Source organism: Cryptomeria japonica, chromosome 11 (genome assembly GCF_030272615.1).
Source record: "Cryptomeria japonica chromosome 11, Sugi_1.0, whole genome shotgun sequence".
In the NCBI taxonomy this organism is placed as follows: Eukaryota; Viridiplantae; Streptophyta; class Pinopsida; order Cupressales; family Cupressaceae; genus Cryptomeria; species Cryptomeria japonica.
Genome location: NC_081415.1, coordinates 115,276,909 through 115,293,438, shown reverse-complemented (window position 1 = coordinate 115,293,438; position 16,530 = coordinate 115,276,909). Strand labels below are relative to the sequence as shown.

The window sequence follows — 16,530 nt, the reverse complement described above, 5'->3', positions numbered from 1 at the left end:
TATATATATATATATATTCAAACAATTGAACAATTGAATTATATATATATATATATATATATATATTCAAACAATTGAACAATTGAATTATATATATATATATATATAAAATTCAATTTTTTGAATATATATATATATATATTACCCGTTCGAAAAGTATATTAAATATAATATATTTATAATTCTAGCTATATACATGCATATTCCAAAAACATGATTGTTCGATTGGCGGTATTAACTAATGATAGTATAATCACCTTATCTTAATTCAAATAACTACCTATAAATGGCAATCGTCCCCCGTGTATAAAATGTCTATACGTATATTCAAATGATCGAATCGCAATTATCGAGCTAACATGCTAAAGAAATTCATATCAACTTATACCAAGATATTAACTCATCCTTTGCAAACAACGTTAAGTCACTAGATCACTTGACTCTTTTTCCTCCAAATACCAAAACTACTCTTTACTCATATAGACGTAATAAACGTAACAATTACCAATGACATACAATAATTACAAATACTAACACAAAAACTGAGCAAGCATCAAGCGACTTTTCATAAAGACCAAACAATAAAACATGAAGACCGAACAAATTGACAGAATGACTAATTGAAGACACTCACTCAAGTGTAACTGACCAAAAATAGGGTCAACTACTATCTCCTCACTTCCATCGAAAACCATAAGGCATGCTCAGACCTGTGTAGCCAGGTGAAGTGATACCCTGTACCTACTCGGTACTCGTACCTGCAATATCCTGCATCACCGAACCACACATGCATATATACATATAGAAAACATAGCATACACACCGATGAAGGAGAATCACGACATTCCCTATCTCACTGAAATGAGTGAAGGAAAATCGTCCCCTCGCATCCAATACACTCACAGATACAAAACATACATTGCATAAATAAAGTAAAGCGTCAGTACATAGCAATGAACCATACAATGCCATAAATCATAAGTACAGAAATACTGCAAATAAATCATGCATCTCATAATCAGATAAAGCATGGAATAATGTCATATAATTCTAAATAACAAATCACAGTAATGTATCCACTGAGAAAGACCAATAGTAAAATATGAGTTCGAACAAGTAGGGGTACTACATTCTCCCCCCCAAAACTAGGCTTACTCCTAGAAGCCTAAAACAAATAAGAATACAACTCTCTCATCTTCACTGCATCCTCCCAAGTCGCCGAGGTCTCATCATTTGGGTCCCATAGGACCCTTACCTGGTCAATGGTGCGACCCCTGAGGATCAAATCCTGATGCTGAAGAATGCGCACGGGCTCCATGGAAAGCTGCCCGTCCTCGACCTGTAAAGAGTTCCAATCAAGAACATGAGTCACATCAGGGTTAATAAGGTCGAAGAACTGAAACATGAAAGATATTGTGGATGCGGTATAGACTCGGTGGCAAGGCAAGATGGTAAGCAACAGGACCTATCCTCTCAAGAATCTCAAAAGGGCCAACAAACCGAGGCACCAACTTAGAACCCTTTCCATAATAGATCGGACTCTTCTGCAGACGCACTCTCAGAAACACACAATCGCCAATAGAAAATTGATGATCTATCCTATGAGCACCTGCATACTTCTTCTACCTATCTTGTGTAGCTACCAAATGCTCACGAATTTGCCCAACCTACTGCTCCATCTCCCAAAGAATATTTGGACCTATAAGCACCCTGTCCTCTAACCGATCCCAACTCAAAGGAGTACAACAAGGACAACCATATAATGCCTAAAAGGGGGACATACCTATGGAGTTATGATATCCATTGTTATAAGAAAATTCTACTAGATAGATATAATCCTCCCAATGCGTCTGCTGGTCCATTACATACATGCGAAGCATGTCCTCCAAAACCTGATTCACTCTCTTTGTCTGCCCATCTGTCTTTGGGTGATAAGCTGAACTAAAGTTCAACTGAGTCCCCAAAGCATGTTGAAGTGAGGTCCACAAAGCTAAGGTAAAGACAGGATCTCTATCAGAGATGATCTGCCTCGGAACCCCATGCAATCTCACTACTTCTTCCAAGAAGACTCGTGCCACCACTGCTGCTGTATAGGAAGCTTGAATAGGAACAAAATGAGCAACCTTAGTCAATCTATCAACTATGACCATGATGGCATCATACCGACGTGAAGAGACAGGCAACCCAACAATTAAATCCATGGAAATGATATCCCATTTCCAATCCGGTATCAAATTAGGCTAAAGAAGTCTTGTCGGGTGCTGATGCTCTGCCTTCACCCACTGACACTCTAAACACTTAGACACAAAATCAGCAATGTCACGTTTCATGCCTGCCTAATGATAAATTTGTCTAAGATCTACGTGCATCTTCTTCACACCTGGATGTGTCGAATAAGGTGCACAATGGGCCTCAGTCATGATCAAGACGTGAAGACCCTCCAAAGGAGGTACATAGATCTGCCCATGGTAACAAAGAAGTCCATCTACCTCAAGATTATATCCTACATATCTTCCCTCTAAAGGCCTTCTGGACTCTATCATGGTTCTAACATCCTGATACCAAGTATCCCGAGGAAGAACTCCGAGAATCCTCTCTCTCAAGTCAACTCCAAGGAATAATGCCAAAACTTCGTGCCGCCTACGTCTCAAAGCATTTGCCACTACATTTTCTTTTCCCTGAATGTAACGAACCTCAAAATCATACTCGCAGAGGAATTCCATCCATCTCCGCTGTCGAGCATTCAAGTTCAGCTGTGTGAAAATATATTGCAGACTACGGTGATCACTATGCAGTTCAAACCGATGCCCTAACAGAAAATGATGCCATCTAACCAAAGCATGAACCACAGCTGCGAACTCCAAATCATGAACTGGATAGTTCAACTTGTGGTTCTTAAGTTTGCGAGACTCATAAGCAACCACCCGTCCATCATGCATAAGCACTGCACCTATACCTTCCAAAGAGGCATCTGCGCATACTATAAAATCTCTAGATGGATCAGGAACTGCCAAAATCGAAGCACTGACAAGGAGTTCCTTCAAAGTACAAAAAGTTGACTCACACTGTTTTGACCAAACAAACTTCTTCCCTTTCCTCTGAAGAGAAGTGATTGGGTGTCTTATCCAAGAAAAGCCTTGAACAAAACGACGCTAATAACCTGCCAGACCCATAAAACTCTGAACTTCTGAAACGTTGGTCGGCACTGGCCAATCAACAATGGCTTGGATCTTTGAAGGATCCACATACACACCTTTCCCTGAAACTATATGACCAAGATAGTTCACCTCTGACTGGAAAAAGTCACACTTTGCCAAATTAGCATAAAGTTGATTTTCCCTCAAGCATTGCAAAACCTGTCGTAAGTGACCCTCATGTTCTTCCATAGTTCTAGAATAAATCAATATATCATCCAAGAACACAAGGACAAAATGATCAAGGTAGGTGCGAAAAAAATCATTCATGAGGCTCATGAAAACTAAAGGCGCGTTTGTCAACCCAAATGGCACTACTGTGAACTCATAGTGACCATAACGAGTATGAAATGCTGTCTTATGAATATCTGCATCCTGAATGCGCAACTGATGATATCCAAATTTTAGGTGAATCTTAGAGAACACCTTGGCTCCCTTAACTTGATCAAAAAGGTCATCTATCCGAGGCAACGAATATCGATTCTGGATGGTTACCTTATTCAGCTATCGGTAATCAATGCATAACCGAAGAGAACCATCTTTCTTCTTAACAAAGATAACAAGTGCACCCCAAGGAGAAACACTAGGACGAATGAACCCCTTGGCTAACAATTCTTCTAGTTGCAACTTCAACTCACTCAACTCCTAAGTGGTCATCCGATATGGAGCTCTCAAAATAGGTTCTGCACTAGGAACCAAATCAATGTGAAAGTCTATGTCTCTCTTTGGAGGCATACCAAGAATATCCAACGGAAATACATCAGCATATTCTCGAAGAATAGGATGACTATCAAGAGTGATTTTTTGACTCTTTGACTCATCCATGTCCTCAAGTGTACCTGCAAAAAGATGACACCCTCTACACATGCACCACTTAAGTTGCATAGCGGAGATCATACGTAAAGATATTGGTCTCTGAACTCCAACAATTTTCACTTCCTTACCAAGGTCATCTAAAAACTCCACAGTCTTCTTGCGACAATCTATGCGAGCATTATGAGAAGATAGCCAATCCATCCCCAACACAACTCCATAAGAACCCAAAGGAATGACTCGAAGGTCAACTGAAGTCACTATGGTTCCTAGTTTCAACTCACAATTGGGAACAAAGGCATCTACAGAAACACGAACTCCTGTAGCCAACTCTACTTGCTAGCTATCCGCCTTCTTAGTAGACGCGAGTCTGCATTGCTCCACAATAGATGAAGAAATGAAGGAATCCGAAGCACCGAAATAAAAAAGTACAGAGATAGGGATTCCACGCAACATACCTGCTGCCTCCATAACTGTACCCTGATGATTAGCTTGGCGATAATCCACTGCTGCGAACACTCTGTGAGATCCCCCTGCATCTCCCACTGTAGGCTCTGACGGTGCCAGCCTCTGACTACCTATGTTGTGGAAATGCTGAGGACACTGCGCGGCTCTGTGACCATACTGCCCACAAGTGAAGCAAGCTCCTCTATTACCTGTCGAACCATTGGATTGCTGAAAACTCCTCTGGCTAGGGGTGTGTGATGCACTTTGCGAGGATTGCCCTGTAGGGCCCTGTCTGCCCCTTTGCCAATTCTTGTTTTTCTTAAACTGAGCATTGCCACCCTTCTGGCCCTGGAACTATTTTGGTTTTGACAGTTGCTCTGCTATTCTCCCTTAGTGGTTACTTGAGGAGACCTAAATGGTGCAGCTGACCAGAACTGATTTCCACAAGCTCTATTCCCACTAGAAGGTGCACTCCCTATCTGCACACCCGTTTGACCACCAAGTGCACGACTAAGGTTCAACTCTACCAATCTAGCCTTTGCCATGATTGCCTCCACCGAAGTTGGCTCAAACACCCTAACACCTCCACTTATGCAGTCATTCAAGCTCCTCAGGAAGTGTTGTACAAGCATAGCCTCATCATTACCAATCCTAGCATATTGGTTGAGCTCATAAAATCAGTGCTCATACTGGTCTACCGTCATACCATACTACCGTAGTGCATGGAACTCATCTACCCAAGTCTGTCTCCACTATGGTGAGAGAAACCGTGCCCTGAATCTCTCCAGAAATAGCTCCCATGTCATGGTGTTTATGCATGCGCCGATCATTTCCTCCTCTAGTCTCCACCAGATTGAGGCAAAGTTCTCGAGATGCATAATAGCACATCTCACCTTGGTGTTGCTACTATAAGGGTACATAGCAAAACACCGATCCAGACCGATAAGCCAAGTCTCTACCTCGAGACCTGTACCCATACCATTAAAGAAAGGAGGGTTAGACCTCATCAAGTCCTTTATATGACCCAAAGAAGCTGGATCTTCATTAACTGCTATCACTCTCCTTCTGGGTGATCTTTCCCTCTTTCTCTCCTCTAGAACTGGCTGAATAACCTCAGGCCTGGGGCCTAACCTAGCAAGAACCTCCTGAAACATTTGTCTCAGCTCATCCCTTTCGGGAACCTATTCTTCTGCATGCTGAGAATCCTGGTGAACAGACTGTTCTGGCTCAACACTCACATGAGTAGGTGGTGGTGAAGGACTGTGATGATTAGAACCACGACCCCGACCTCCACCCCTACCTCCACCTTTGCCTCTATTGCGACCACCCGTATGACCACCTCCCCTAGCTCTTGTAGCCATGACCGAACACTACAAAAGAGAAAAAGATTCATATCTATGACAACGATAAACAAGGGAAACACAAATGTTAAAACCTAAATACAAGGTCAAGTTAAATAGGCACACTTCAAACCCAGAGTACCCAGTGTTGAAACTTGGCTCTGATACCAAATGTAATGCCCCGCCAAAAACCCTAAAGGAAAAACATCACAATCTATGCAACTAAGGGCAAAACCTTTTTTTTTTTTTTTTTAAAGAACAAGTGCTTGTATTAAACCATTGCACATCTAATAACACAACAGAAGTCTAACTCCTGAATTTCCTAAGAGTTACCAACGAAGATTACTTCATAATGATATTAACACCATGGAAAAAAAACCACTGTGCAACTTAATAGGAAAACTAAATGTTTAAGATAAAATATCCACAATGAAAGAATTCAAAGTACTCCAAAGAATTCATTTAATATATACAAAATAATTGAGTAACAGAAATAGCATGCATTCTAATGTTTCTCTGTTTACAATATTCGATAATACATGTTCTCAGAAAATTCTGATTCTGTGTATTTTGGAGGGGAATTTGTTTGTTTTAAATAAATAAACAAAAAATATATATATTAAAAACTTATATTGGGGGGGGCCTTTTGTAGGGACCATGGCCCTTGACCCATGGTTGGGGAGAGTCGTGGCTTCCCCAAACCATGGGGAGAGGCCATGGCTGAGAGCCCATGTCATGGCCTCCACACAACCAAGGTTGTGTGGAGACCACCACATGGTCTCCACTGGCCAGCCCTCCTTTGGGAAGAGAGGCCCACGTGGTAGATCCACGTGGCTGGCTCTCTATTCTAAAACAAAAGAAAAAAAGATACCTAATTTGGGAAAAAGATAAATTAGATATTTCATTTTGAGGAAAATAGAAATGATTATTTTATGTTGGAAATTTTTTTATTTATTTATTTTTATTGGTAAAAGGCCGAAGCCAAAGAAATTTTATTAATTAAAAAAGTAATTACAACTCCATTCAGTGTGGGCACCGGTAGGAAAGAATGGAGGGAAGAAAACCTCCGGTCTCACCCAGATCCATTGGAGGATCAGAATCTAATGTTACAGTTAGCTAATAATTTAGTAGAAGATACATGAGTCCTTGGGTGAATTACATCTAGGCTAAAACTGCTTGAAAAAAAATTTCAACCAAGATTTTTGATGCATTGAAATTCGACCCTTTCTTGAGAATGATGTCTTCGAATATGATGCCCCAAAGACAACTCTAACCTTTATTCCTTTGTTCTTGTCTCGCGAAAAAATAGGTACAAACTATTCCACTGATCTGCAAAGGATCTTAACACACCTTATGACTAAGATCGATGTCAGGAGAAACAATATGAAGTATGAATGAAATAAACAACATCAAGAAAGTCCATGTTTGATTAATAATGCCCCGCTTCCCTCAAAGGGTTAAGCCCCTTTAAGCTAAGCGTGACCATACCTACCAAAACCTTTGGACCTGTTCTACATTAAATCACTTCAAGAGATGTTAGCCCACAAATATACTCTATCTATGATGCCAAGCCTTTACCAGTAAAGCAGCAACAACCATAGAGCTATCAGAAATGAAAAGAACTTCAAATCCAAAACCCTACCTATATCAAAGTATAGAGATATCATAGCATTATACTGGGAGATGGGGAGCCATTCGAAAAAAGGATCAATAAGACACCACAACTCCTTACAGAGAAACCAAAGATAAAACACAACCAGAACCTCTTCGAAGACATAATAAGGCCAATTCTTCCCAACATTCTACTAGTTAAAACACCAAAGAGAGAATTCCTAGAATAAGGTTGTCCTGCAGAATTGCATTCTACAAAAAAATAAAAAAATATAAAACTAACAAGGGCCATTATAGTTATGGTCAAACAGTCAGAGGAGTTAAAGGTACCCAATGTACCCCATCCACATGATCATAGATGCATGAAGGTGAAATATTAACAGAAGTATCTACAATACCATACCTATAGCCACATGAAATGCAAATGTATTAATATGTTTGGCTTGCATTATATGAGCACACCTGCATCTATGTGTGTATACTTATGCTAAGATAGATACTTCATTAATAAAACCTATAGCAAAAAATTGCATCCTTTCTACATCCTAAAACCGTTGATATAAATATGTGAAAGCCACTAAAAAAGGTATTGCATATCATAGGGGTCATCTTAAGCGTCTGCATATGATAGTAGTTATCTTGAGCGTCTGATTACTATATACACATAGCTTCAAAAAAGCAAGTCAGCTGTTATCTAAACACAGTAAAGTATACTTTTGTGTGTGTGTGTGTGTGTGTGTGTGTGAGTATATATACTCACACACACACATGTCTCAACATGGACATGATAGCCGAGATGGAGAATCTAAAATCCTTTGATTCGCCAAAGGGCTCTCCATTAGACCAGGCAGGGGCTTGAGGGAAAGGGCTTGCCTTTTGAGGAAGATTTTGTTGCAGGTATATGTGTGTGTGTGTGTGTGTGTGTGTGTGTGTGTGAGTATATATATATATATATATATATATATATAAAAGTGTATATATATATGAATATATATATTGGTGCGATTCCTTAAGATGGGATTGCTAAAGGGAGGCCAAGCTCAACTGTTAGTTTGGACCAATCGGTTAGACATTTAACAATTATCCCACATGCACCCAGGAATCGCATCGGTTCATATTCAAATATACCGATAGGAACTTCTAATGTGACCACAAGCTCATCTTTTGAACTTCGGCTTGAAGTGAGCACCCGTGGTCGATCGCACCTTATTGGTCATCGGAAGACCCTCAACAAGGTTACCCCTATCCTCGACGAATAAGTATGTGGTTCCTAAACACGTGGCTCCAGACAATTCGCCTCCATCGGGTGTCCGCATAACTCCAAAATTGCCTCTCTGATAGTCGATGGCAGACCCGATCACCGAAGACAGATCCATCGGATATCAGCGTAGCTTCTCACAGACTCCTTTGATAGCCGATAACACTACAATGACCCAAGGAGGATCCATCAGACTTCAACGTAGCTTCCTTGCAGTCCTCCCGATAGCCGATGACAACCCGATCACCTAAGGCGACTTCATCGGGTATCGGCGTAACCCCAATCCTGAACCTTCGATAGCCGATGACAGCCTCGATCGCCTAAGGTGAAACCATCGGGTATCGGTGTAATGCCGAACAAGTCCACCCGATAGCCGATGCTACCCCGATGACTGAAGGCGACTTCATCGGGTCATCAGGATGACTTCACATCTTCTACTCTGAGCTCCGTAACAGGTGATTCTTAAGATGGGCTTGCTAACGGGAGGCCAAGGAAGTAGAAGGAGTAATAGAATGAACCTAGAGTGGTTAAAGTGCCTAAAAGGGATAAGGATAAGCTATTGCTAGCATCTAAGAGAGAAAGAGGGATGATTATATTCCTATTGGGGATGACATATGGATTTCGCTAGACTGATGAAGGCATTGCCTTATTAGGCATAACATTAGTTTCGCCTAGGATTTTGAACTCCATGCCTTCAGCTCCTAAGTAAGCAAGCTCATCTTCTCTGTTGTTTCCTTTTAATGAGATCACCTAAGATAGAGCATCAAGGAAGATGAATGCCATCAGCTCCCAAGCTAGCTAACTCATCAGCCCTTTTGTTGCCTTCCCTATAGATGTGATTGATAGTAAATCTCTTGAAACCCTTGCATAATTCAATGGCCCATGTCAATAGAGAGTTGAGTCTCCAATTGGGCATAATACCTTTTCCTAGAGCATTGATAATAATTGCTGAGTCCCCTTCAATTTCCAAATTCTTCACTCCCAACTTTCTGCAAATATTAAGGTCTTCCAGCAGGGCAACCAGTTCAACCCAATTATTAGTCTTATTACCTATTGGGTAAGCCCTAAGGGCAATTTCCTTTCCTTCCCAGTTATGGATAGAGCATCCTATCCCTGCTACCCCTGGGTTGCCTCGGGAGGCCCCATCAAAATTTAGCTTCAGTCATCCCTCACCTAGAGGTTGCCACTTACATTCAGCTCTTTTCCTTAGATTTACTTCAGGGCCATCCCCAATAGAGGGTGGGATAGATAGTCCCACCCCTATCCCCTTCATCTTCTCATCCCAATAAGTTACCGTAGCATTCTTCTTCAGACCGAAGTTGATCATACTATTGGTTTTTTCGATCATAGCAGCCTCAATGTTCTTGATTACCCAATTCACCTCTAATTTTTCATTTTTGAAAAGACGCCTATTCCTTTCCTTCCACAATACCCAAATTATGGTAGATGGAAGAGATATCCACAAGCCTTCAAATAGACAACCTCTTCTTAGGATGGGCCAGACTTTGAGCATTCCTAAAATAGTTTGAGGAAAGGTAGAGGACCAGCCTAGTTTCTGGGTAAACCACACCCAACATGTTTGCATAGTTGCAATTAAGGAGGAGGTATTAATTATTAATAATATTAAATTAATTATCAATAATATAAAATTAATTATTAATAATATTAAATTAGTTATTAATAATATTAAATTAATTATTAATAATATAAAATTAATTATTAATAATATTAAATTAGTTATTAATAATATTAAATTAATTATTAATAATATTAAATTAATTATTAATATTAGTTTTTAAATTATATTTTCATATATTTGAAGATATATGTGATTTGGATAAATTAGAATAGATAAGTTGTGTTGAAAAAGAAATGGAAATTGATTATTTTATTTTGAAAAATAAATATCAATTTTAGTTAAGTAATATATAAATTAAATTATATTTTTATATGTATAACATATAAATATAATTGTACAAATGAGATTTTGGGTTGAAATTTATTGTGAAGTATTGATATTTATTTTACGATGTAATTTGAATTATAGTTGAATTAGGAAACTTTGATCGATTAGTATCTTAAAGAAATGGAAAAATGATGATCATTATAGATTAATAAAAATGTGTGTTTAATTACTATATTCGCCTTTGATTTCAAAAGATGGAAAGTCCTTAATTGTGAGCAATGGTTGTTTTCATCTGATTGATTTGTAACTGGTCATGTCTCTAGTCAGAGAATCGTCAATTAGTACACCTCGTGTGAGGACTTGTTTGGCCAAGTGGGTTTTCCTACCGTATTGAAATTCGTGTACTATTTCTTGTGTATACTTTGGTTTTGGGAGTCCGTTTGAGTTATGGTTAAGTGTCATATGGGAGAGTGGCTTTCGAGTGGGGGTCGCGTTCAAAGTGGTAGCAGGGTAACCCATCGAAAGTTTGTCTAAATAAGTGATAACTTAATAGTATATTAGGGGAATTGGTAGATGAAAACACTAAGTAAGATAATTGTGCCTCACACATGGGATGAGTGCTAGTATAGACTCAGGATGCAGTGAGAAGGCCTAGAATGGCAAACCAACAACCTTGTCTTCATGAAAGGATGTGGGGATCCATATGAGACTTGGATGGGGCCGGAGGTTCAGGAGAGGTTGTCAAGGTAACCGAGTAGATAGGGGTTGGGACCTATGGAGGCCTACCGGGGTAACCATACCAAGCTATGTGATGACACTCGTCCCTTATGTTCACTAGTGTGCAGTTTGTGTTGTTTTCGCTAGGAGCACTATTGTGGAGTCATATCTGATTGCTTATGCCTTTGAGAGTACCTGATATTCATGTTAGACCATGGGATGCTTATGATGGGTTGCGAGGATTTAGTTCCGTTGGTGCTCCAGTTATTCTTTTGTATTTGCTCCATTTCATGTTTCTGATGGATCCTCTTTCTTCTTCTTGGATCATTCTTGTATCTCTTGGACTGATGTGGTCATAAGTAATATTTGTTTCTGTACGCCCTGATGGAAGGATGTAATGATGAGGTCATATGTATTATTTGTTTTTGTACACCTTTATGGCAGGATGTAATTGATGTGAACCTTATGTATTCTTCACCCTATTGTTTTTTAGAGGGGTCGTGCAATTGAAGTAGACCCAGAGATGTAGCCCATTAGAGGTGAACTCTGATATCAATTTGGTGTTGTGTGGTGCATGTGTTCATCTGGTTTCTTTTTATTTTGGATGTATTAATGATATTATGGTTAAAATGTATAATGTAGATTAGATGATATTAATGTTAAATGCATGTATGAAGTTATCTAATTAGATGCAGTAATATGGATCATGAAGAATGTAGGTTTAGTGAAATGCAAAGTATTTATTATCTTATAATGCAAACAAAGTATGTATGGAAATTAAATGTATGGCATATGTTTTAATTTAAGGTTGGATGTAATGTATGGTTAAATTGCAATGAATGAACTTGATTATGTTATCTATATTTTAACCTATCAAATAAATTTAACTATTGATTAAGTATAATTATGTTATTAAGTTAATCAACTTAATTGTATAAATTAGCGTGAGTTGAGTTAGTGGTGAACCAAGTAACCACGTTGGGAAACCCCTTAGGTGTTAGTTAAGTCTCCCGTTGTGTAATCTAAACTTAATGTTAACTCAATTTATCATTAAACTAATTAAAGTTTAAAAAAAAAAATTGTTTACACTCTTATCTAGTGTTTTAGTTTTATTCCTTCAGGGTTGTCCTAGCAGGCATTACATCATTGTAGTAGCATATGTTAAAGGTGGTGAGTTGTGTGAGATTTGTAAAATTTACTCATGGTTAAGGTTTATAAGTAGATATTATGGATGATGTTAGGAATAAAAGTTGTTGGGAAGCACATATAGATATAAAAAGCATATGTAATAATGTAAGCTCCTCATTGATGGTTGAGGTATAAAGTTGGATAATATTAAAAAGGATTACAAATATGATGTTAAAAAGCAAGAGCAATTGTCTCAACATTTCTAATTCAAAAGAAAAGTTTAAATTGTAATCTTGTATTGGGTGAGATGGAGTTTGTTGTTTGAAAAATAATATCAAGTTTAGAATTATATTTTTTTATTTCTTCAACTTCATATATTGTGAAAAGTCAAATCCTTAGATTAATTTTGAGGAAAAAACAAAACTTATACAACAGTACGTTAATCTTAAATTTTTAAAGATGAAATTTGCAAATGTAACTGCTCAGTGAGTATCTATTAACTCAAAACCATAGTTTAGATTGTAGTCTTCCATATGGTAAAATGGAGGAGTTTGTTGTTTTATAGATAATACTAAGTTTGGAATTATATTCCAAACTTCATATATAATTAGAATTTGATTCATTGAGTTAATTTTGAAAGGAAAACCAAAACTTGTTTAAAAATACTTTAAACTTAAATCTTTTAATAATAAAAATGAGGATGAATTTTGAAGTTGTTTAAAAATACTTTAAACTTAAATCTTTTAATAATAAAAATGAGGATGAATTTTGAATTGTTAAATATTCTAAATATTTAATTTTATTCATCCAAATGAATAAATATCTATTAATTGAAAAAGTTCAAATATTTTAAATTGCAATTATCAATGTATTATTGACCTAAAGATTCATAACTCTAATGAAAATATAATAAAATATGATTTCAAAAAAAAAATAAAAATAAAAATCATACACATTGTGATATGGGAATTATATGGAAGTTATGATAAAATGAATCATATCTATTTAAAATCTAATTATCTATTGATTAATTATCTTCTTATCATTTATTTTGACATGCCTATCTTTTAAATATGTTATTCCTTTAAAATTCCACACTGAGATGGCTAGAAAAAATTAGCCATGTATGCTTGTTTTATTGACTTACCAATCTCAAATATGAATGAAACTTAATTACAACCCAAACATACATTTAAATTAAATAAAATTTTATACTAAATTTATGAAATAACTAGAAAAATTATTTAGCCATATATACTTGTCTTAGGACTTACTAATATCAGATATAAATTAAACCTAATTACAACTCAAATATATATTTGAATTAAATAATTAATTCTCTTTCTCTTTAACCATTCTAACTTTTTTATCCATTAATTTATTGAAACTGGTCATGAACTATAAAACTTTTCTTGATAGAGATATGACATGACAAAATAAAGAACAATAAACTTTGAATTCTCATAAAATCATAACAATCTTCCTTCACCATCTCTTTAACCATCTCTTTAACCATTGAAACTTTTTTGTCCATAAACTGATCACGAGCTCCATAACCAAACCGAGCTCTTCTTATATTACTCCTCCTCTTCCTGTAAATCACAAACCCAAATCCACACAAGGCCACTGCTAATAGAACACCAATAACAACTCCAGCCTTTTGACCTGAACTCATTCCCTCCTTACAATGGGAAATGTTTTCTGGATTCCCTCCTTTTGGACCTGATGGGTCAGGGTCAGATGGAGAAGAAACAGGGGTAGATGGAGGAGTAGGAGTAGGGGATAATGGAGAAGAATTATCTTTAAGAGCAGGAGCAGGAGAATTATCTTTTGGAGCAGGAGCAGAAGCAGGAGAATTATCTTTATGGGAAATGTTTTCTGGATTCCCTCCTTTTGAACCTGATGGAAAAGAAACAGGGGTAGATGGAGGAGTAGGAGTAGGGGATAATGGAGAAGAGGCAGGAGCAGGAGAATTATCTGTTGGAGCAGGAGCAGGAGCAGGAGAATTATCTTTTGGACCAGGAGCAGGAGCAGGAGAATTATCTTTAAGAGCAGGAGCAGGAGAATTATCTTTAAGAGCGGGAGCAGGAGCAGGAGCAGGAACTTCAGATTCAGCACAGGATGCATACAAAAGGAGAACTGTTATGACTATAACATAATCTAAATATTGCACTATGGAAGCCATTTTTGAGACAGCTGGGCTTTTGGTGATCACTAGGTTGGGGTGATTCTTGTTATGCTTTGGAGTGTTTCTTAATCCAGGAGATGGCTTTGTGGGTATTCACTGTTCACCTGCTAGAAACTGTGAGTTGAACTGAGCATTTCTAGTGGTTAAGATGATAATCTAAATCACTTTGCTAGAGCATCTTTTCTTACAATTTGAAGTGTAATCTGAAATGTCGATCAGAAAAACATATGTAATAAATTTAAAAACAATCTTTATTCAAAATGGACTGCAGAAAATTTATACCAACAATTTGAAATGTTCCAAAATCCTCCTTGGAAGGCCTGGGTATTTGCACCAACTAAAGTTTGCAAATTGAATTCAGAGCCCAATACTTATACCAGCAGTTTGGAATGTTCCAAAATCCTCCTTGGAAGGCTGAGCAAATGCAGCAACTAAATATTGCAAGTTGAATTCAGAGCCCAATACAGATCAGAATGATGTTAGGCTTGGATTTGAATGAGAATTTATAAGAGCTTCAGTTTCTGAACTGGGTATGTTTCTTTAAGATTGACAGAAATTTCTTTGAAGTATTTTGTTTGAAAAATTAAATATTCCTGCTTTGGGGTTTCTTGCTTTAATCGCTCTGTCTGTATGTATTGCATAAGCTTTCTAGTTGCAATCGCTTGGCCATGTCGGTTTATGAGCATTTGGAATTACAGATTGCGGAGATTTCTCTGTGGATTTATTGACCATGACAAGCTTCCACGTGGAGAAGTCCAAAATGGAGTAATCAATAGGGACAATGCCGTATCATTTAACGTTGTAATCAGTACTATTAATCCCTGCCGTGCCGGCCCAACGTAACAATCGATATGCAAAAAAAAACTCAGGGTAAAAGTAGGGTTTTTGAAGGGTCTAGCCTAATTTAGTTTTTATTTAGAGCCCTCAAATCCATAATAAAGCAGTCATCAAAGCAAAAAAGAGCAAATCTTACAAGCAGTGAGATTGAAAGCTTTTGATCATAGTAAGGAATCAATGGGTTAGAAGGGACCCAACCTTAAACAATTGAGTTCTCTTTCATAACATTTGAAAGAGTAAGGGGAGAAGGAGAAGGATCTTTTTTCCATCTATGAACTACAATCCAATGCCTCATTACTATGAGAAACAAGAGGAGAACAAAATTGAATGGTTGAACACTGTCAACGACCAAAGGAGAAGATAGAAGTTGTAAGGAAGCACCCAAAGCAAGCTGAATTTAGTAGGAAAGTTAATATGATGGAGCTCAATCAAATATTAAAGAACAACATGGAATAAATAGTATTAAGGTTGTATCAAAACAATAAATAATTAGCGAAGGAGTTGAAAGAAAAAAATTGCTTCTAGGAACATTGGACAACTTCTTCATTATGTTCCTTGATTCAAAAATACACAACTCATTCATAGGTTTGAAGATACAAATATCTTGGATATCCCCCAAACCCTTACTATTCTTAATTTCCTTCCCCTCACAACCCTCCCTTGACACCTCTTCGGGAAGGGTCTTGCTTGTATGTTCCTTTTTCCTCCAAAAATATTTCTCTTATTGCTCAAGTTTTTCATTGGCATAAGACCATTTATGAGGCAACGATGGCAAACAATTATGTGATTCTCAAAGCCTATATATTGCATATATTCGTCCAGATTAGAGGATAAGATAATCATAGAAGGCAATGCCTTATCCACTTATCCATAAGAACACAATCTTGCAAACTATATTTTTTCTTAGATTTGGTGCCAATATGAACAACAATAAGTTGTCCAAAAGAATTGGCAATCCCTATCCCGACCTCCTCCTCCCAATACACTAATGTCAACCTAGGAAGCCCATGACCCATATTAGAATATTATAGATACATTATTTTTTCAGGAACATAGTTTGACATTCATTATTTTAGGAGTAAACCATTAAG

The 16,530-nt window shown here is 37.4% G+C and overlaps 1 protein-coding gene across 1 annotated transcript; it reads right to left on the bottom strand.

Annotated features, from left to right (window-relative positions):
- Positions 1 to 5,635: 5,635 nt before the first annotated feature.
- On the bottom strand, positions 5,636 to 14,599 carry LOC131037651 (vegetative cell wall protein gp1-like). Its single transcript, XM_057969837.2, has 2 exons — positions 13,904 to 14,599; positions 5,636 to 5,824 (listed from the first exon to the last, which is right to left on the bottom strand). The coding sequence occupies exons 1-2, from the start codon at positions 14,597 to 14,599 to the stop codon at positions 5,636 to 5,638; spliced, it is 885 nt and encodes a 294-aa protein (XP_057825820.2).
- Between the last annotated feature and the right edge of the window lie 1,931 nt (positions 14,600 to 16,530).

Coding starts and splice junctions, on each gene's coding strand:
- LOC131037651 (XM_057969837.2), bottom strand. CDS start 14,599: ATGGCTTCCATAGTGCAATATTTAGATTATGTTATAGTCATAACAGTT. Junction 5,825..13,903: donor AAGAGATGGTTAAAGAGATG/GTGAAGGAAGAT, acceptor TCTCTTTTGTAG/TGTTCGGTCATGGCTACAAG.